Raw genomic sequence first — 22,787 nt, 5'->3', positions numbered from 1 at the left:
CATTTTATTATACGATGTTTATATGATGTTACTACAGTTTGTTATACGACAGCATTAATTCAGTAGTCTCCAAAAATTGTTCCTTAAGAAGTAAGATTTGAATTTTTAAGCTGGAAGTGATTTTGAAAATACTTCTTTGATTTTTTTTTTTTTTATGTAAATCATAATGAAACAAAGAAAAGGTACAGAATTTTTTTTTCTTTGGGGTCACTGTGAAAGGTGACCATCTTTTTAGCTTGACCTAAGTTGTCTCCACACAGTTGTTACAAGATTTTATCAGCTCATTTATTTTCTTTAATTTGGTGGTGATAACAGATGGATACTTGTATAGATCCCGCATCAAAATGTCTTTGACAATTAAAAATTTAAGACTGTTTTTCAGCAATTCCAGAAGATGAGAAAAATATAGTTGTTATTTACTGCAGTTCTACTGTATATTATGTTTTATGGGTTGCTGTTAACTCTCTTCTCCAGAAAGACAGGCAGGGTAGGGAAAGGTGAAGGGTAAAAATGTTTATGAGCTTTCTCACAGTGATATCTTTTTACAGTTCTACTACTCAGATATCTAAGTGTGTATATAGATATATATACTCCTTTCCAAGCAGGACTACTTCAAGATCAGAGCTGTCAGGGGAAAGTGATTCAGATGAGAATCTGAAAAAGTCAAGCAAGAAAAGGAAAAAGAAAAAGAAAAAGCATCACCACTACAAGACAAAAAAGAAAGCCAAAGGGGACTCCAGCAGCAGCGAATCAGACTTGGACACTAAGCACATCAAGGACAGAGCTACAGCAAGTGGCAGAAATCGCGAAAAGGAAGCAGCAGCAAAGTATGCACTTATTAATACTATGCAAAATGTAAATTTGTTGTGTTTTTTTTTACTTGTCTCTTCAACTTTATGAATGAGATTCTTGCCCCTGGTGTGTTGTTTTTTTTTTCCTAAGCTTTAAATGATCAAACCTATGTTCAAAACAATGAAAAAGATTCGAATTAGAAACACCTGTTTTATCACTTCTGAAAAAATGTGACTAAAATATTTTGAAAAATACTGTTCTTCAGAACAAAACACCGAATGGGTGTAATGAAATATTTTAAAAGATGTTTAAAGGCTAATTTTGTGTATTTGTAAGCATCTTGTTTCCTGTCGTGGGTCCTTGCTTTACTTGTAGAGCTTGGATAGGGCTTGCATTAAACATTATTCTTAATTAGTGCAATAACACAGCTGTATTTGTCTTGTAATATAACTTCTTACTTACAGAGTTCACATTTGCTTTTTTCTTCATATTAAGACAAAGCTTATATTAATTTAATATTTCTTTAATGTCCATCCATTTATTGCTATATGCCATATGTTTCATACTTCTTACTCTTAGTATATCTGGGTGAGTATTTAAACAATTGAAATTGTTTTACCAGATCTTTTTTTGTTAATTCTGGGAGCTCTGAAGTACTGTGTAATTGGTGGAGGTGTCATTTTTGCATGAAATAGTAGGTGTCTAGTAACGAGCATGATCCTTGAGCAGTAAAAGAGGTTCTACAAACACATTGAGTATTCTGCTTTGCAAACCACATACACAGTCATGTGTTTTTCTCAGTCTTTTGGTTTTTGATGTTTTCAATCTAAGTGGCTCAATCTAACTGGCTATGTAAGTCGCCTTTCCCTGTTTCTCATCATGTTTGTCAGCTTGAGCAGCCATTTTGCCTCTCTGATTCTGCATCTGCTCCTGGGGAAGGAGTGAGGATGTGGTCACACTGAGGAACTATTGTTACAGCTGGGTGTACTCCAGGTCATCTTTGACTTTTCCTCTATTTTCTACTTTTCCAAGGCAGATTTTGCAAGAGCTGAGAGCACAGATTCATAAGCACCTGTATATGCTATAAATATATACACATTGTATACATCGTGTATACACATGTGTATATATATACACATTGTGTGTGTGTATATATGTATGCATATATATATGTGTGTGTATATGCATACATACACATATATATATACACACACACGATGTTTCCTGGTTTTGTAAATGCTGAATATGTGCACAAATAATTAGAATATACTTCTCGTTTTCTTCAGTCTAGGTGATAAAACATCAAATCTTACCAACAACCGCTTTGTTTGGCTTGATGACGTCCAGGCTTTCACAGCAGAAACTTTCAGAATAGACAAGAAATCAGATCCTGCAAACTGGGCCTACAAATCCCTGTATCGAGGGGACATTGCAAGGTACAATACGTTGGTTTGTATTGGTTTGCAAGCTATCATGGAATCACTAACTCAAGATTCATTAAATTGAGGCTGGTTGTGAAATAGTTGACATTTCAAATTTTTATGAATCACACAGAATCACAGAATTTCTAGGTTGGAAGAGACCTCAAGATCATCGAGTCCAACCTCTGACCTAACACTAACAGTCCCCACTAAACCATATCCCTAAGCTCTACAAGACGGTGAGAAAATACCTTCTATAGTGTACTTAATAGTGTACTTAAAAATTTAACTTTGTATTGGATCAAAATATCATTGAAGACAAAAGATGCCATGAAAAAATGGGAATAAAGTACTTTTTTAAAACATTCTTTATTAGTAGACCACAGGCATGTGAACCTCTAGATCTGCCATCTGGAGGTGGCATCATTCAAAAGGCATGGTTTCAAAGTCAGAAACTCTAGGTTCAGTTCTGGATGGTCTCCAGGTCGTACATTTTGATCTCTTCATTGCTCTTTTTCTGTGCCTAAAAGGGAAATGAAGATACTATGTTTCTCATATTAGAAATGTCAAGAAATTTACTTACTTGAGTAGTTTGAGATTTTTGCAAAAAGTGCAAATACTTTCTTAGCAAATGGATTCTGTGTTAGATCATGCAGACGTTACACCAAAGAGTATCTGTTTAATGCATTGCTACATTTCAAATGGCTGTAGATGAAATTACATATTCAACATCCTTAGTGGGTTACTAGTATTATGCTAATGCTTCAGAGCTTTTCCCTGAATTAACAGAGAAGTCCATCCAAGGGAGCTCACGCTGGGCTTATGTATTATGCATGCACACTTTTTGCTTCATGTTCTCAAGGAAAAGTGTTTACTGTGTATAATGTAATTATTTGTGGAGGAAGAGGGATTGATGTCTTTTATTTTTGTAATATGTATACCTGTGTAGTAAAATTGCCTGGTTACAATCCATTCCACTTTTCTGCCAACTTTGGGTTGTCAGCTGTTGTTTGAGATGGAAAATGTTATTTCAGCATTGCACATCACTGCATCTGCCATTGAAACGACATTTTTGGTAATATTTTAAAATGACATCTTTCTTTGTTAGTCCGTAGCCTTCACTGTGGCCTTCATGAATCTGTTTTTTTTCCCCCTCTGGTTGGCTTATAAGATGGAGAAAGGCTTAGGGATGCAAAAGAAAAATTACCAGATGAACTGCTGTTGTCTAATTATTCACTTTAAAATAATCTAATCTAAATACCATTAAATAATCTTTTCTGTTGATCTTTGTCCAGGTATGTCTACATGGTTTACATTGATTGGAGGAAAAAATATATTTTTTTTCTGGAAGTAGGATGGCCATCGTTGAACTTAGAAAAAGCTTTAAATGATAGAAGTTCTGATGGCACTGCAAAAATAAATAAATTAAAGACTTAAAGAGAGAGTTCCCAAGTTCTTAAACTTTTGAAGCTCTCTGCATATGCTATTTGGGTCAATTTGGATTAAAGTACTGTTTCATAATTTCATACTTCCTTTCAAAAAGGAGTTATCCTTTCTTACATGTATTTTAGAATACGTTTAACTGTATTTTTCCTTTTAAGATATAAAAGGAAAGGAGAGTCCTGTCTTGGCATAGATGCAAAGAAACAATGTATAACTTGGGACAGTCCTGCATCCCAAAAGAAGCAATCACAGAGGCGACCTGAGCGCTACTTTTCAAAGAACAATGTGAAGACATTAAACACAGATGGGATTCCTGTTTGCAATAAAAGTTCTCCATCTGACTCAGCTGCTTTTATACCAGTTTTCCAAATGGAAAGCAGTGATCCTTCTGACACAACAGAGGTAAACCCTCTTGGGATTTATGATCCATCAACTACAGTGTGGCTGCAAGGAAAAGGAAACAAAGATGCAGAACATGAGCCTGTAAATACACAGCAGGCATTTCAGGAGTCTGCGATAAATGTTAACCCCATTCTAATGACAAAAGTGGAAGAATATAACAAGAAAGTCAGAGAAAACCCAAGAGATATTAATGCTTGGATGGAATTTGTTTCTTTTCAGGTATGTTTTTTGACAGACATGATTGCTCATTATTAAGTAATAAATACACAAATGTATTTCAGTTTCCTCTGTTTAGGACTATATATATTTACTGGAAAAGAATGAGCTGTTAATTCATTTTCACAAATGTCAGTGTTCTTCTCATGATGGTTGTTCCTAATGTTGTTATGATCTTTGTTTTGTTTAAAGGATGAATTAATGAGAGGACCTAGCCCTTATGCAAGTATGGGAGAGCAGGAAGTAAGAAGAAAATCACTGAAGTTAATCTTAGAAAAGAAACTAGCTATTTTAGAGAGGGCAATTGAAAGCAATCCAGGTAATGTTGATCTGAAACTCGCCAGGTTGAAGGTTTGCACAGAATTCTGGGAACCACCAGCTTTGATCAAAGAATGGCAGAAGCTAATTTTCATACATCCCAATAACCCAGAGCTGTGGAAGAAATATCTTCTGTTCTGTCAAAGTCAGTTCAGTACCTTTTCTGTTTCAAAAATCAATGGGCTCTATGGAAAATGCTTGACTACGCTGGCAGCTGTACAGGATGGCAGCATGGTGTCACATCCCCCACTGCCAGGCACAGAAGAAGCTATGCTAGGTAAGGAAGTTTTTCTCTCTTTTGTGGTATGGTCAGAAAGGTCTTCATAAGAGTTGAATACATTCTCTGTAAGAACAGACTTTCCTATCTATTATAGGAAAATTTTATTCTCTTCAAAATGCTGGCATCTTGTTTTCTTAGCTGAGAATTGAAGCAGACATTCCAACCAAATATGGGTACGGCAGATGCTTCCCTTCCCCAGATGAGTTTGTGATACACCATCCAAGTATAATGTCCTGAGTGGTTTACAGTACAACGGCAAGGCTTAAGAATTGCAGCCAGCAGCCAAGAGAGGTGCTTTTATCTTTGAAAAGTGTTTTAAAAAAAAAAGTTTGGTTGTGAGAGAAATTATCTCTTGTTCAAAAGTTTTATTTTTAATTACTTTTATCCAGAAAAGAAAAGGGTAATGTGAAATTTTTGTGAGAGTTACAATGAATGCATTCAGAATTCTGAACTGCAATGCTATATAATCGTGCCATTTGCATTTATTGTATGCATTTATCTGCAAGTTAAAATTTATTATATAATTATGCCTGGAAGGAAAGTTAGTCAGATGGTTAGGATGCTGGACAGGATCCAGGCAAGAAACAGGTTTGTGCTCAGCTCTGGCACAGGCTTTAAATTTGTCTGGAGCCAAATGAAAGTCATATCCCGTTTCAGTTATGCTTCTCTACCTCAAAGGGTCATTGTGATCGTTAATCTATGGATATGCTGAGGAGGAAAATATTAGTGTCACTATGAATCTGGATTATTTTTCTTTAAAATACATTTTAAAGCTAGAAGAGACTATAATGCTGTAGTTCATGCTTTTTCATCTGTGGCATAGTCCAAGAAACTTCTATTTTTGTCCAAATCTTGAAAGTGCTGTTGGAACGATAATGCTATCTGTTAAGCAATGTGCAGTCTTGACTTTAAGATTATGATGCCAATGCTGTGTTACAAAATAACTTAAATTCTTTGGATCTCTTATGGTGGTCTTCTGATTCATTTTGGATCAAGAGCTGGAAAATGTTTTGTAAAGGAAAAGTCCCCTACTGGCAGGTGGCTGTTGTACTGCCTGGTATCTTCTGATCTTCTAATTACGGTCTTTGACTTCTAATACTTCATTCACTTTGTATGTCAACTACAACAGATGTTTCTTGGGACAAATGTTTTATTCAGCCTCTACATGTATATTTTTTTCAAACAGGAAGGTTTCCTTTTTTTTTTTTTTTTTTTTTCCTGCACAGAACATATTTACTTGTTAAATATTTTGTGAAAAAAATGTTTTTCAATATGGTCCCTTTGACTAGTTTAATATGTTACGTTGAAACATTTTTCACAAAGCATGCTTGTTGGCAAGTCTACCCATATAAATAAGTTGAAAAAACAACTCAACTTTTCTTGTGTTTCTGTTCACTCTTAATTTCTACTTGTCCTGTATTAGCACTATAGTGAATTGTTTAAAAGCTCTGTCAAGAACTTTTTTTTTCTGTTATATCTTCCCCACACACACTCCACCCCACCCATACAGACACTTTGGAATTCAAGTAATAGGAGTGGAGAAACTTCCAGGGGGGTCTTCTTGGTCTGAAAGTGTTTTTTTTATTATTGTTATTTTTAGTTCCTTAACTATTTGTAATTCTTGAGGTAAGTTTGAACTAAGAAAACTACAAATTTTTGTTAACATAAATCTACTAAGAGTTTCACGAATTAGGGGTAGATGTATGTAGGCTTCTATCATCAACCTTTGATAATGATAAAGTGTAAGAGCTAAGTTTAAGCAGTGGTGCACTGTGCCATCTAGTGTTCAATTATGTGCATGATACTATCTGCTTCAAAACAGTGTATTTTTTAAACATGAAGAAAGGTAAAGATGTATTTAAAATTATAGATCAGTCTTCAAATATTTTTATCTTGTAACATTTTAAATTTACTAGGATCTGTTAATGTAAAGCAAGAGAAAATAAGCATCCTCAAGTTCTGCTGTAGAAAGGCAGTCCTGTTTTTCAAATTATATGTACCAGTTGGGGAGAAACATCCATACCTTCTAGGTTCAGCTCTAGAAGTGTCCTAGCATCGTAAACCAAATTAAATATGTATGCATGTTGTTTTCAGTTTTTATCACAAAGAAAACACTGATCTTTGCATTTCTTCAGTTTTCTTTTTTGTCATGCAGAAAGTCTTATGCTATTAGTTATTTTTGGCTCCAGTTTGACAGCAAGTCCTGATGAGATATTCTCTTCATTCAGAACATTTTAATCAATGTTCATTAGTTGGAAGCTGTTGAACTGGGAAGCAACAATTTTTTTCAGTGGCAATTGGATACCAAAATTGATGGAATAAGTGCCTAAACTGATTAAAATACTTTGGAAGATTCTATTAGACACTTAGCACACTTCTTGTTGTTTAATGAGATTTCTGAAGGTATTTAAGTCTTTGTTGTCAGAAAGAATGACCTTGCAGGAAGATTAATGGAACGCTTACTTCGTATATTTTAGCTGAATTCAAATTTTTGTGTGCGCATATCTGGTGTAAATCTGAACAAGAGGAGTAAATTGTTTGCCACTCAATATAAAGAGAGAAAGTCATCATAATTTGTATAAACCTATGAAGTTGCATTTGTGTATCTAGACACATACATACTTTGTTTTGGTTTTGAAGGTTTTTAAACAAAACAGCATTTGAGTAACTATTTTCAAAACTATCAATGAATTATCTGTCTTATTTGTTGCAAAAATTATAATTTAAAGCACTTTGTCAAACAGCCCCTGTTTTGTTAAGAGTTGAATGTTATTTAGAGTATTGGAATATCTCTGAAATGTCCTTGCATTATCTAGTAGTAGTTTGTTTGTTTGTTTTTAATATGTTATTTTTCTAGCTCTTTTCTTTTGTCCTAAAATTGTCATTGCAAACATATGAATAGAAAATCTGAGGTTATTCTTTCCTGTATAAGCTGGGATTTGAGGCTCAGTGTGTAGTAGGGGTATGACAATGATTACAGAAATAATTTGTTGAAGAGCAAGGGACAGGATGATTCGCTAATCTCAAGCAGTAATGCTTTGGCCAAAAGACTAGACTCTCATAAAGGAAAATAAAATGGCATCTGTTTAGCACATTTAAAGTGGGAGGACTTGAAGTTAACTACAGACTACAATAATTTTGACATGCTTTTATGTCAGTTACTCCTATGTTTTGGATTTTGACACTGTTCCAGAACAATTATTCTCCACAGCACTTCATGTATGTCTTTTGTGTATTTGTGGGCTTTATTAAAATACTTAACAACAACAATTTATTTGAAATAAAGACAAAACTTTCTTTCCTTTCCTTTACAGCTATATTTATTCAGCAATGCCACTTCCTGCGACAGGCTGGCCATTCTGAGAAAGCAGTGTCTTTGTTTCAGGCTCTGATTGACTTCACCTTCTTTAAACCTGACAGTGTAAAAGATCTGCCAACAAAGGGACAGGTAGCAATTTCCATTTAAATGGGTTTATGTCCTTGTGCATTACAGAGAATGCTGCAGCAGAAAAATATTGATGAATTTTAAGGACATAAGGAAAATACTTTGAATTGCAACTGACTTTGTGACTCTTCAAGGTGGTGTCTGCATTGGAAAAATATTGTAGGTCCTCTGGAACTACATGCCAAACTGCTGCTGCTTCTGTATATAATGGAAGTGCAATGACCAGTCATACCTTGTCTTCTTTCTAACTAAAATGACAGAGAAAATTCAGCTGGCTGACCAGAGTGTTGGCAGTCAGTGCTTTCCTGCTTCTTTTCCCCAAAGTTAGAAGTTCTCCCCAAAATCCTTTTATTATCCCCACCTTCTCCAGCATCCACTGCTAAGACATTATTTTTTGCCCTCTAGATGCTGTTGCCCATCAATGGAGCAATCTTTTACTTTAAATAATACTGGTGTCCTCTTAAAATGCCAGAAGTGTAGACTTTAATTATAATTATCATGCAGGATGGAACACTTGGCATAGTTGCACAAAAAAAAAAGACAAAAAAAAAACAGCAACAACAACAACAAAAAACAAATAACAAAAAAAAACCCTGTTACACTTCCAACCATTTGAAAAGACTGTAAGATTATCTGTAGTGTTTAAATCTATTAAGAAGGCAGGATGGAAAGGAACCTAAATTAAAAGGACAAAGTCTAGTTGGAAAGTGCAGTTCTTGAAAATAATAAAATGCCAGATTTACAGCTGGTGGAACATCTTTAATTCTGCCCTCTTGTAGAATCATGACTCAGTCTTGAATTAGTTGCTTCCATACAGTTTTCACAGTTTACTTTCTCACTTTTTGCAAAGAATAAATCCATAAGGAGTAGAATTAGATTTGTAAACCCTGCATTTTTTCATACAGTGATGCTGATTTTTCTTACAGTAAATTTTGTTGTTAATATTTGTATTTGAGTCGCATCTCAATGTCCAAGCCAAGGTTTGGTACACAGCAGAAGCATGAAGTAGGAGAGAGATGGTTATTAGAGCAAAGTATACACAATGCAGGGGAGGAATTGATCAGTCTAAAGATGATAGATTGCATACAAGCAGTGAAGAACTACAACCCTGAACTTCTGATTCACTGAAAGGTGCCCTGAGATTGTTGATCACGTGAAATCTGAGAAATAAAAGGCCTTACTGATCTTTTCCTCTTATCCTCAGTCCACTCATGTTTATGTCCAAGTGTAGCATTTTGATTTGATCATAGGAGTATGATTGTCTAAATCATCATTCTATTATCCAAATTCTTCATGGTCCCAAAAAAGATGGGGAGGAAAGGAGATTTGGGTTCTGAAAGCCACATCTTGGGGACTTCAGATCTTTACCCTTGAAGAAGGTGAATAGGATATTTGGCACAAGAGTCTTCCGCATTCTGTAAAAGCTTAATACAATTTTAATTTTTGTTTGTTTTAAAAACAATCCTTATGTTAAAGAGAAGAGCTGATGACAGTTGTGCTGTGCCACAGACATAACCAAAGTACTCAGGTGTTGCTGCAGCTTCTTAAGTAGCATCTAACAAAATCTTTAGATACAGAAGCTGCTCACCAATGAGTGACTGTAGGGGTCTGGAAAACTGTATTGATCCAATCAGTGTCTATACAACAGCAAAAATTATTCTAAATATGTTTTGTTTTTGGTTTCCCCTGCTGAAAAAACAGGTGGAATTCTTTGAACCCTTTTGGGATAGTGGAGAACCACGAATTGGAGAAAAAGGAGCTAGAGGCTGGAGGGCATGGATGCACCAACAAGAAAAGGGTGGCTGGATTGCTGTTGACAAACCTGGTATGCCCATGTCAATATATGTCGTTCCTATGTCCATGTATTCTTCTAACCAGTTTGCTTTGAATGATAAAAGCTGTTTCTTCTCATGTTTTTGCATAAAAGTTTTCAAAAATATTTACCACGATCAAGGTAAACTGTATCATACCTGTCAGGGAAAAGCATGTTTTTGAGTATTCTGTGTACCGTGTTGTTTATGGAATACTGTCGTCTTTCCTAGGGACTAGAATTGAGGGAGAGGATGGCACATCCTCTGGAAAGGCTGCAAGTGCGAGTACATGGTTGAGACCCATTCCCACTTATTAAAGTGGAAGGAAAATACCTTCCTTAAGACCCTTTCTGCATATTGATACAGCAGGTGGGATTGTAGTATTTAGATGATAGTTGCCTAAAAGTTTCCAAACTTAATAATTTTGTTCCTAGGAGCATGTATCTGAAAGAGTTCAGTTTCTTATAGCAAATAATACAGTAGCAGTAAGAGGAAAACTTTCCCTTTCTCTCATTCTTGACAACAGAATGAAGGAATTGCTTTTTCACCTGGCTGGAGTGCTTCTTGGATAGAGAACATGTAAAACTGAAGGCAATTGTCTCAGCAAGGGATTCAGAAAACACCTCCTTGCTGCTTAGTGCCACCCTGTCCTCTCTTCTACAATGCCTCCCCTAATGTCAAGAACTATTTCTCAAACAGATGCATCTTGAAGGGAAGCAGGGGGTTGGAACAAGGTCTGACCAAAGATGAACTGGCTTTGTTTTGCTGCTCCTGCTGAAGCAGCAACTCTAATGAAGCAAGTTTGGCTCTGCTTTTAATAAAGGAAGTGAGAAATGACCCTGTGTTTCCCATGTCCCTGGGTTAAAATGAAAACTACCTGTCCCTAAACTGAGGTCAGCACTTCCGCTGCTGTTGACTGTGGCCATTTTGCTCACAAACTGAGAAGACTCATTATAGAGAACAGTTGTTGGTCTAGGGCAGGTCCAGCATGTATGGTGTAAGTGCTATTCCCCCTTGCTATCAAGCTCAGAAGTTTAAAAAAAAAAAAAAAAAAAAAAAAAGGAAAAAAAAAAAGAAGACAGTCTTACAGACCTAATTAAAGATTACAGCTGAATCATTGGTTAGATTGTAGAAATGCTGTCGTTTTTCCTAGAGGAGTTGGTGAAAGGAGTGGCTATAATTCACCAGGGAAAGGAAAGAAAGGGCACGGTGCCATCAGTTTATTTTACTGGAAATTTATGTGTTGTGAATTGGGAATGTTTCACATAGTTAATGGTAAACATCACAACAAGAATTTGGATATGGTGTAAAAATGGCATGATTTACTACCAAAAAAAAATAGTGCAGGTAACCATAAATTTTGAGGAAGTTTTTTTTTTTGGAGCAACAAGGAAGTCTCTACAAGCGTCCCCTTAACATTAACTTAGAAGGACTTATCAGTTACAGCAAGGAATTAATATATACCTATCACAGGAAAAATGTGCTGATAACGTCTAAGTACCAAAAGGATTATCAGAAAAGTAGGATGAGATTAAATACTTTTGTTTGTATATGTTTAACTACAATGGTCGTTTCTGTTGTGTGTTGCTTAAAATTTTGAAAAATACCAGGTGTTCTAAAGCAGCGTTGTCAGTCTTAGTTTGCAATGTTTCAACATTGTGATAATGCTTTTTGAGGAAACATAAGTAAAATGTTTTATGCACATGAATGTTCATAGAGTGCATTTGAGATACCATGCCCAGATACGAAGTGAAGAAACTAAACTGCATAAAAAAGTAGCTACTGGCCCTTTGCTGTGGCTTGTAAACTGCTGTTGTTAAGTGCCCCACAGCCTGCTGAGGATTTATTGTTATCTCTGTGATAAAGTTTGGGTGCTGACACTGATTTACTGATTCAAATAGGTTGGAAACCTGCACTTACAGAGATGATGTCAAAACCCAGAACTATGATGTGGAAATTTTCAGCTCCATCTTGGAAACAGATGCAATGTTAATAAAAACAGGCATTTTAAAAATAGCTAAATTATATGTCAAGTCTGGTCTTTGGATGTGATAGATTAATTTTTCTTTAATATTTGTGTGGGTGTTTTGATCTGTTTTTAGATGATGATGATGAAGAAGAGATAGATGAAGATGAAGAAATAAAGGATAAAACTCTCCCCAAGTGGCACATTTGGCTGGATATTGAATATTCTCGTGAAGCAAGACATTGGCTACCTTGGAGGCCAGACAAAACCAAAAACCAAACTGAAGAAGACTGTGAAGATCCAGAAAGACAGGTCACTCTAATATAATAAACAGTGGGAGATAAAATTAGCTTTATGTTTGGATTCATTGCCAACAGATACTTTCAGAGGAGTAATTCTTTTTTCATTTGTTTGGAATTCAAAAGTCACCTTAGGTTTTGTGCTGAGACTGCTGAAATCCATAGGAACCTCATGGTAAACTTTGGGCTGTAGGTGAATAGCCTTGCTGTTCTGTGATTTCTCTCAGCTGTATATGGAAATATCACAGACTGTGTTTAAGATGATATCCACATTAAATAAACAAAAGTTTTGTTGCCTGAATTTAGATTCAAGTCAGATATTTGGACTTTTTTTTTCTTGGGAGAAAAGGTAAAGTCAGACATTGATTGGGCCTTTTAACGCATTTTTATTTGGAAAAATCAATAATATATTTTTAGACTTTCATTGTGTAAGTGTTCTGTATGGGTCTCTGATAATCTAGAGCAAAGAAATCTCTCGAGAGCAAATTTACCATCTGACTGGGAAAATGCATTGCTTTTCCCTTACCATTTAATAGTAATTATAAATCTTTATTGACTTCAAAAGTTTCTTTAGTTACATAGGTTTGTTGATTTTACTTGATTGCATAAATTGAGTTTTGATTTGTTTTTTGTTTTAAAGGTTTTATTTGATGATCTTGGACCATCCATGATCCAGCTTTCTAATCCAGACCTTCAACATCAACTACTGTACTCATTTTTGCAATTCCTGGGAGTGCCATGTATAAGTAAACTCTTTCCTCCCAACCTCTATATTGCCATGGACGAAAATAACATCTTTGACAATGTACTTTCTGATGAAAAGCCACTGACGTCTATTGATGTGCCACTATCTGGATTCAACAGTATTGGTCATATGGACACGATGCTAAGAGGCAGACAGCATATAGGCCACTATAAGGATGGAGAGGAGTTCATACAGAATGTTTTTCATGCTCTATACCTGCTATTTTCAGGAAAGGAAAAATCTAACCTGTCCATTTATTGGTTACAGTATGAAATATCTAAGGTAATGAGAAATCTGCATATAACTGCTTTTGTGATGTGTGATTTCCTTGTGTGTTTATGTTTAATTAGAATAACTTTTCAGGAAAATTGTCTTAGAGGACTGAGTATTCAAAGCAGTAAGTGTCAGTTAAGATTGCCCTGGGGGCAAAAGAAAAAGAGGTAAAAAAAAAACAAACAACAAACCCTGTTCTTCAGTACATTTTATACAGAAGCATATTTTCATGTAGTAAAGTATTTCTTGCAGTCTTAGATAAATGTTAACATATTGTCTACTGCTATATGATACTTCATATGCTAGACAAGAGTGGATGCAAGTTGTTCTTTTTACAAGGCAAAGTGAATGAGCCAAGAACTTTCATCAATATATTGTGCATAATCCCCCAAAGTGCATAATCCCCCATACCATGATATTAGCACCTTATGAAGAAACCCACTGCTTCCTTTACAAGTTACTTTTGCAGTGTTATTGAAGGAAATAACACCTTATCACTTGAATCTGGATTTAAGTGAAACTGTTCACTTAGATGCCCAATAGATGCCCAAAAGACTGCAGTTTCTCTTAGCACTTCAGAAAGTTTAATTTTGTGTTTCTTTATGGAAGAGTTCTCTGCCTTTTACCCAAACATCATCTAACCAGAAGGTTTCCCATGAAATCTCCAGGTTTTTTTCCCCAGCAGATTTCTGCTGTGAAAGTTACGTGGAGATTTATTTGTGCTGGTCATAAGCTGCATCTAGCCAGACAGGGATTTTTATTTAGTTCTTCTCAACCATTACAGGATAGCAACTCCTTTTTTGGATGAGTTGGCCTTTTAAACAAATGGAATTTGATACTATTTAATGGCAGTGCCAGGCATGAGGATGATAAGCCTGTGCAATTTGGGTATGTTGGAGGAAGCTGGCAACAGGCAGCTCTGACAACTTACAGTATTCAGTAGCAACAGCTCTGGCCAGTGGTGAAATATGGAACAATATGAAAACAAAGGCAGTAATGAAATCAAAATGCTGTGAGGTTTGTTTTTTTTTTTTTTCTTTTTTCTTTTCTTTTCTTTTTTCTCACCTCTCTCAAAATGTGTTCTGTTTATTCTTCGTTGCAGGTAGTTCAGTGTCTCCAAACAAAAAACAAGAAGAAGCTGAAAGCACAAGGAAGGAAAAGTAAAAAATTGGCCAAGAATCTCCTTAAAGCACCTGACAACCGAAATGACCTTTCCCTCTGGAAACTGTATGCCTACCTAGAATGGCTGCTTGGAAACACTGCTGATGCTAGGAAGGTATTTGACACAGCTCTGAGCACAGCAGAGACGGGAGGATTGAAGAGTCCCAAGCTGTGCAGCCTCAGTCTGCTTTATGCTCAGCTGGAAGTGGAACTCCTGGAAAGCCTGGAAGGAGCTGTCACGTCACGCGCTGTTCATATATTGACTAAATTGACTGAAAGTGGACCGTATGTGCCCTATAATGGACAAGTGTTATCTGTTAATGTCCTGAAAGCTCGTAAGATGTATGAGCATGCACTGCAAGATTATTTAAATAAAACACCAGTTTCTGACTGGGATCAGGTCGGTGAGTCTAACCAGCTGGTTAACTTGGTTGGTTGTTACGCAGTGTTCCAGTACTTGACTGTTGGGATCGATGCTGCGGTATTGGTATATGCACAGGCTTCGGATAAGCTTCAAGTTCCTGCTCCAGAGAAATGTGAAAATACCGGAATGAATTCTGGCGTTCAAAATCTTCCCACCACTCTTGAAGCTGTCACACTGCTGCACACAAATTTACTCAGGTTCCACATGAAAATTAGCGTTTATCCTTTGAATCCTTTGCGAGAGGCCCTAACGGAGGCGCTGAGGAGATATCCTAGCAACCAGTCCCTCTGGAGGTCGTACATCCAGGTCCAAGGGAAGTCTCACAGTGCTAGCAAAGCACGAAGGTTTTTTGATGGTGTCACGAGGTCTACCAGCTCTTTAGAGCCGTGGCTGTTTGCAATCCAAGCAGAGCAAATGAGAAAAAAACTTACTGAGCACGTCCAGAGGTAATATCTTGCAGCTCCTTGTGATAACGCTTTTTTTTTCTGTCTGATCACGTAACAAAGGAGAGAAAATGCTGTCGTTCTTTTCTGCAGATGAAGATGCTATGACTAGGGAGGGTTATTTGTTTGAGACCAGACAGCAAGCTGGTGACAGAATCCTGAACAAAATTAAAGGCCTAGGTTCTAGTCTCATGTCCTTTCTGCTGGCTCAGATTGTGTGTTGCTTGTATTTGATTGCTCGGCTCTGACATCAGGATGGTATATACTTACCTGCATGATTTTTAAATGACTAAGAGCCTGCCTAGATGGCCAGAGTAGACATGATGAGCCTATAAACTGCTGAATTTTAATATGTACAGCAAAAAGGAGTGTAAAACAGAGCTATATTGGTTTCTGTCTGAGCTCACTGCCCTACTTTACTCCTGAGTCGCAGAATACAGTGGTAGCAGATCTGTTTCCATAGTGAGTACTTGAGGGTTTGGATTTTATATGGGGCTGTTGCTAGGTAGAAGAGGCTGGAAATTTCCTGAATTTGTGGTGTGGTCTGGGCTTGGGTATTATGCTCCCAGGAAAGAAAAAAGGGGTAAGAAATGTGAGGAATAGAGGTATATGTTTGTTCTTAAACCTTAGTCTCTTGTCAACCCATTGCTAGGAGCTACCTATGCCATGCTACCTATGTATCTACAATACTGCCAGCTTGGTTCTTTGTGTCTGCACATAGCAACAGAGATTTCTAGGAAAATGTTATCTGGAGGCTTTCCATAGCTGTAAGCATACAATATTAGCACTTGATGAAATTATCAGTATGCTTTAAAATGATGATGTGCCCACTGCTTTGATTGCCTCAGTCTGGCAACAGGCATGCACTCGTAGCAGTGACATTCCTGAGCTGTCAGGGTTTGTGATCCTAAATTGTAGTAAAAATTCTACTGCCATCAAATGTAAAGGACAATTGTGATTTGATTTACTGTTAATTGCAGACTGACAATATGATGGTTTTCATTCTCGTTACTGGAAACCCATGTTAAAATTCCAGAGTGGTGATTTTCTCTGTGACATTTAGCTCCTTTCCAGATTGTTTTCTGCTAGCATGGCTGTTCCTGTAAATTACATTTGTATAGGGACAAGCTGGATGTTGCAAGAGTGCAGCTGAACTACTGCAAAGGAGATAAATGGCCTGTGAGTCATGAATTAAAAATAATGTTTTATAATGTTGTGACAAACTAAGCAAAGGTCTGTAGTATGTGTGACTGTTTCTTGTTCTGTTTCTCATTTCTTCATGTTTAAATGCATAGAATTCATGAAAGAAATGAACATCAAGAGTAAAACAGTAGCATACATAAACCAAGGTGAGATACAATGCTCCATGGAGAGTACATTACATCACATTCTGCAATGGCTAAGGTTATGATGAGAGGAAACATGACCTTAAAGACCCTTGAAGAAAGAGTCAAATGAGGAGCACTAAGCTTGAGTGGAGCAAGCTGCCAGGATACGAAAATGCAGAAAGAGAGGTGATGCTGCCGTGAGTGCTCCAGGCTCTTCCAACACAAGCATCAAAAATAAGACAGTCTGTATCAGCTGTAGATAGAAAGTAATGCTTCAGTGAAAAACATGAAAAACATTTTGTGTTGGGCCTGGAACTTGTGGGATTTGAAACTGGTTTCCTGTTCCAATCACAGTTGACATCCAGAGCTGTAACCTAGGGGTTGATACAAGACCTACAGATAGTCTTACAAAGGTAAATTTAAGCAGACTTGCCTGGGTACCAAAAGAAGGCTTCTTGATCTAGACTTGCATTTGGTTTGAGCTGCTTTGCCAAGTTTTGAATGATACAATGTCTGGAATGAACACTAAGGTAAGTGTTTTAAGATTATATGATAGCAGATAATTATCCTCAGAAAAATCATCTCCAGTTGAACAGGGTTAATTTTCCAGCATGCTGTAATTTCCACAAAATATCTCATTTAGTTACTTTCAATGGAATTTCCTATTTAGAAAACTGTTGATTAGATTAGGAAGTGCTAAAAATCAGTTTTATGACATTCAGAGTTCACAGCATGAAATGCAAAATTGTCCATATACAGTGCTGTGTGAACAGAAGACAGTATGTTGATCTTTACGTCTGAACGTGGTCCTTTATCTTGTGTTTAAGTGATTATGTTTTTCTTTTTTCCCCTCTCTTTTTCAGGGCAGATGTTGGTGAAATATATTATACTATTCCTGAAACTGGATTAACAAATAGGATTATAGCTCTATTTGAACATGCCATTCAGAGTGAAAATGGTACCCATTGCCCGCTGCTGTGGAGGATGTATTTGAACTTTCTGGTAAGAAGAGTGTATCCATTTTACTACATCTACCATGTCTGGAATTTCTTATGGGCACAGCTACAATGATATATTAAAAAAGAAACACTGAATGGTGCCATAGCTATATGATTTTCAAGGTGACTTATTTGTGAATTGTAATGCTGCTTATTTTTTGGCATATTAGGGAAAATTTCCTTCATAAAGATCAGAAGGAGTGATAGCTTCTGACAGTGTGGTTTTAATACAGGTGCATGTAAGTTATTGTGGCTGCCCTCTCACACAAGTAAAACTTATTTCATGAGATATCAATAGATGGATTCCCCCTGGTCTGTCTCACAATATAGAGGCAAGCGGTCAGGGTAGCAAAATTTAAGAAAAAAGGAAGCAAATCTAAGGAAGGAATGTAGGATTTTATGATTTTTATATAAATAAGCAGTGATGACTTGTATTCATATCTTAGACCTACTTTAGTGTTCTGTATGGAAATTGTAAGGACTCTGATATTTCAGTCAAAGCTAGATCCCGATCTTGTATAACTTCACCGGATCCCAGAATGGCTGAGGTTGGAAGGCACCTCTGGAGGACATCTGGTTCAGCCCCCCTGCTTCAGCAGGACTTAACAGAGCAGGCTGCCCAGGACCGTGTCCAGATGGCTTCTGAAGATCTCCAGGGAGGGAGACTGCAGCCTTTTTGGGCAACCTGTGCCAGTGCTCAGTCACCCACACAGTAAAGTGCTTCCTGATGCTCAGATGAAGCCTCCTGAGATCCAGATTGTGCCTCTCACCTCTTGTTCTGGCACGGGGCACCACTGAAAAGAAGAGTCTGGCTCAATCCTCTTTGCATCCCCTTTTCAGTTATTTGTATATATGCATCACTATTCGGCAAAGGGAGATCAGGACACCTGAACAGCACAAGTTTCTGCAACCAACATCACAATAATATGCAAAAGAATTTCTGGATTTTAAGAATTAACAAGGGAACTTGCTCATTTTTAGCAACAGTCAGAACAAGAGAAAATGTGATTTTGTGCCTGAAGAGCTCTTCTTCTCCAAACATCTCAATGCATTTAATATATTTTTGCTATCCAACCGTAACAAGCTTATCTGGAGTGAAAAAGCATATGGGTATAGTCTCTTCAGTGCACAAAAATAATATATTATCACCTTCACGGTACCAGAGATGCTTTTTTGTGGTGTAAGTTCTGGGTAGTGATGCACACTCTTGTCCATTGCAATATTACTGTGAAATACAGGCAAAGGCACTGGCTTCAACTGAAATATTCAGTGGCAGCTTCTGCTGCTGCTCTCTGTTCTACTACTTGTCTCACGAGTAAAACACTGAAACGCCCTAAGGACATCTCTTTGATTACACAGGTAGTCATCACTGTAACCTATCCAACTGTATAGCTATCACAGGATATAGTAGGAAGGACTCCTCAACAGAGGAACACCGAGCTTTTCGTTGGGAATTTCTTTTGTCTCATAGACAGTTGTTTTATTATTTCAGTTATTACTGTATTGAATTATGAACGTTGTTTTTTTTTTTTTTTTCTCACACAGGTTTCAGTAGGAAAAAAAGAAAAAAGTAAAGGATTGTTTTATAAAGCCATTCAGAACTGTCCTTGGACAAAAGTAAGCATTGAAAAAAATAAGCCTGTCATCAGTACTCTAGTTTTTGAAGTTCTGTATTAAAAAAAAAAAAAAAGTTATAATTTAGTAGTTATCATAATGGGTAAATGAAATGAAAGTAGAGCTTTCCAAAAAGCAACTATAATATTTTCTGGTTTGTTTGTTTGTTTGTTTGTTTTATGGCAGACTTCAGTAATTTCCTTCAGCTTTTTTTTAAAAAAAAAAAAAAAAAAAGATCTGAAACGGAGACAAACATAGTGGTCAGTGCTGTTTGGCTGTTTGCATTTCAGAACAGAAAGGTGTTAAGGAGCACCCACAACTCCCCAAATGATGGCTGAGTATGCTGCAAATGCTCCAGCACCTCTTGATCTATGAGTTTTATCTTTTTGAATACAACTGTTTAGTAACAGTTGGAAAAGGCTTTGGTTAAACATCTGCACTGCTGTGAATGTAGAAATTCTGTTCGTATTATTTTTAGGAAGTGTATGATATTTCCTGTGTTCTTGCTGCAGGGTTGTTTGCATGTCTGCATACTCTTTCTATTATGTGTCTTGCTGTGATAGAAAAATGGCAGATAAAAAGTTCTCATTTTACCATTGCCTTTCCAGGTACTGTATATGGATGCAATAGAGTACTTCCCTGATCAGCTACAAGAGACACTTGATCTAATGACTGAAAAAGAATTAAGAGTGCGGGTACCTATGGAAGAGCTGGATCTACTGTTAGAAGTCTAAGAGAAGATTGTGTAAGAGCAAAGAAAGTACACAAGCTAGTTCCAAAACTAACACTTAGAACTGTCTCTACAAGCTGGAGCTCTGTTGGGACTTGGGTACTATGTACTTTTATTTTTATTTTTATTTTTTTGTACAAGTTGCTATCAAAATGGAGTTCTACTAGCTTTGAGTATTCTGGGATCAAGTACTGCATTTTGCCCACAGAAATGCATCCATTTCTCTGAAGTATTCCTGGCTCCCACAGAAGGATACCCTCTCGCAAATATCCTCCTGTTGAATGTTGCCCACATTTCTTCTTCTATTGTTTGAAATTACATTCCCTGGAGTTCAATAGAGATTCAGTACATGCCAATTATGGTTTGGTGAACAGCACAGGAAATAAACATCTGCCAAGTGGATGCTCCACTGTCCTCCAGCTGGCAGACTTCAGTAATTTCCTTCAGCTTGGTATGCGTGTGTATATATAACCACCAAGTCAAACAACAGTTACATCTGTTCATAAACAGTGAAGGCCAAATCTTTGCTTGTGCAGGCACCTATTTTGGACTTGTATTTGTATGTTTTGACAGATGACCATTTTAATATGTATATTTATGAAAAATATACCTTTAATTTTTAAAATTCAAATGGAACTCGATTTTCTTTCTTTCTTAATTTAATAAGATTGTTAATGTATCAACAATGAAACTTTATCCATAGTGCATCTCTAAGCAGCCCAGTTTAAAAAAAGTTTTTGTAATTGATTACTCTCTTTTGACCCAAATATAGGCAATCATCATGAGAGAAGTAGAGGTCTATTCTGTATTTAATCCTCACCAAAGAAGGCAGAATAGTCGAAGCATGACTCTCTCATTAGTAGCTTCAATTCCAAGAATCTTTAGGCCAGCTTCTAGAGAAATAACGTGAAATATGGTAACAATTTAGCAATATAATTGTTATACGTTTATTTTGTAAGACAGAAGATGCTGAAATATCTAAAAGACTGCATTTAGCATTCCTGCTCAGGACACCCAAATACTCAGAAACTAGATCCTCATCTGAAATAGAGTACCTGCAGCTACTGAGTACCTGAAACTGTTTCAGAGATTTTGGTTTTGGTTTGGTTTGGTTTTTAGAAGAAAACAAACAACTGTCACTAACAGCACTAAAACAGTTGTGGGTCATCCAGCTGGAGAGAGATGATTACATAGAAAACTGTGGCTGGAGAAAGTCACACAAGCTCTAGCTCATTTTTGCCTAATAGTGGCATAGCACAAGATACACATGTTAGTTTAGGCTGTGCTTCATTTATTCATCTTTGTTAAAGTATTATAAATGTTACAGGGAACATGCATAATTTTTAAATAATAGTGCATATTCTAAGAGCCTTAAAATATCCTGGTGATTGTAGGTGATGCTGTTTTTTCTATAAAATAACTTTTTTTCCCCAAAGCTTAGTTATCTTTAAAATCCATTCTTCTTTCCAATATGAGACCACCTGAATTGGAGGTAAGAGTTACTTAGTGTATTGAATGGTGACATCAAAAAGTAGTTTTTTTTTATAATTTGCTTTTGCTCTCCTGTCAAAGCAGAATGCCATTTCCTCTAAAGACCTGGAAGAGGCGTGGAGGTAGGGATGAGGGGCAGCATTTTTGTGCTCCTGTGTGTGTCTCGTCTTCAATCACCTTTCTATTCCATGTGATCCTTCCTCTGGGGTCTTTCCTCTCTTTCTCTTTTGCACAGCTTTTCCTGGTGCCTCACTACAGCTGCTTCCTTCACTTGGGATGGTCAGAGGCTGGTTACTCAGTGGTGCTCTTGGAGTAAGTCTTGCCTTTTAATTCAGACCCCATGAGATTTTTTTGTCTCTATGGTGAAGTTTTTGATTTGAGTTCAGAAATGTTGGAGAAAGTGGTAGAAGTTAAATTCTGCTTTAAAAGCTAAACATTTGTCAAATATGTATCTTCTTCAGCTAATGTTGTGGTAGTCAGTGTACCAGAACACAGTTCTTGATCTTGTTTAATACCTTGCAGCTTTCCTTGTCAGTTCCACCAGCCTCTCTGTGGTTGTTGCTTTGAGCCTGCCTTACCCGCTGTGTCCCAGATAAAAAAGAAAGCCTTGTTTACTGCATGTTCTAAAGCTCTTGAGCCCAACAAGCAGAGACGAGGCCTCCTGTCATGATTAGAAAGTGCTTGCCTAAAAAAGTGCTGGATTTTTGTGAGTTTTTGAGGGAGACAGATCTCATAAGATTTACAGGAATGGGTAATAAACGTTGCTGTTTTTTTCCTTTCTCCAGATGAAAACCAGCTCTATTTCAGGGTTCCTGTCATCCAGATAAACATTCCCCTCATATGTAAGATTTGTTTTTAACGATGAACCACAACTTTAACATGGAAAAACAACATCTCTTGGCCTTGCTGCTGCCATTGTTGTTAACAGCACTGGCAGTTATCAAAGGGATTGCTTTATGTGTAACTAACTTCCAAATTTCTGTTACTGTCCAGATTTTCTTCCCACAGAAAGTTTCCACAGCAAAGACTGTGCTCTACTTAATTGCATTCTGTATACCAAACTTACAGCTTTTAGATATATATGTGTATATATATATATATATATAACAACTTTTAAAATTAAGCATGTAGGGTTTGGAAATAAATGAGAACTGCCGTTTGTTAATGGTACAAGTATTTTACCCAAA

General features: G+C 36.7%; 1 protein-coding gene across 3 annotated transcripts in view; it reads left to right on the top strand.

Annotated features, from left to right (window-relative positions):
- The window catches only part of NRDE2 (NRDE-2, necessary for RNA interference, domain containing), a 29,245-nt gene extending 8,505 nt beyond the window's left edge, over positions 1-20,740 (top strand). Inside the window, exons 3-14 of one of the 3 annotated variants that reach the window (XM_084522745.1) lie at positions 603-827; positions 2,079-2,228; positions 3,815-4,277; positions 4,467-4,869; positions 8,187-8,320; positions 10,019-10,142; positions 12,231-12,406; positions 13,034-13,420; positions 14,514-15,442; positions 17,631-17,769; positions 19,311-19,382; positions 19,988-20,740. In XM_084522745.1, coding sequence (XP_084378871.1) covers positions 603-827; positions 2,079-2,228; positions 3,815-4,277; positions 4,467-4,869; positions 8,187-8,320; positions 10,019-10,142; positions 12,231-12,406; positions 13,034-13,420; positions 14,514-15,442; positions 17,631-17,769; positions 19,311-19,382; positions 19,988-20,113 — 3,328 coding nt within the window. In that variant the 3' untranslated portion in view covers positions 20,114-20,740. Of the gene's footprint in view, positions 1-602; positions 828-2,078; positions 2,229-3,814; positions 4,278-4,466; positions 4,870-8,186; positions 8,321-10,018; positions 10,143-12,230; positions 12,407-13,033; positions 13,421-14,513; positions 15,443-17,630; positions 17,770-19,310; positions 19,383-19,987 lie in introns of those variants that run through there. The other 2 variants (XM_084522746.1, XM_084522747.1) reach the window with 2 other exon arrangements.
- The last annotated feature ends 2,047 nt before the right edge of the window (positions 20,741-22,787 follow it).

This window comes from Aythya ferina (genome assembly GCF_964211825.1).
Source record: "Aythya ferina genome assembly, chromosome: 5".
In the NCBI taxonomy this organism is placed as follows: domain Eukaryota; kingdom Metazoa; phylum Chordata; class Aves; order Anseriformes; family Anatidae; genus Aythya; species Aythya ferina.
The sequence above is the reverse complement of the archived record's forward strand: the minus strand, read 5'-3'. Positions and strand labels throughout refer to the sequence as shown.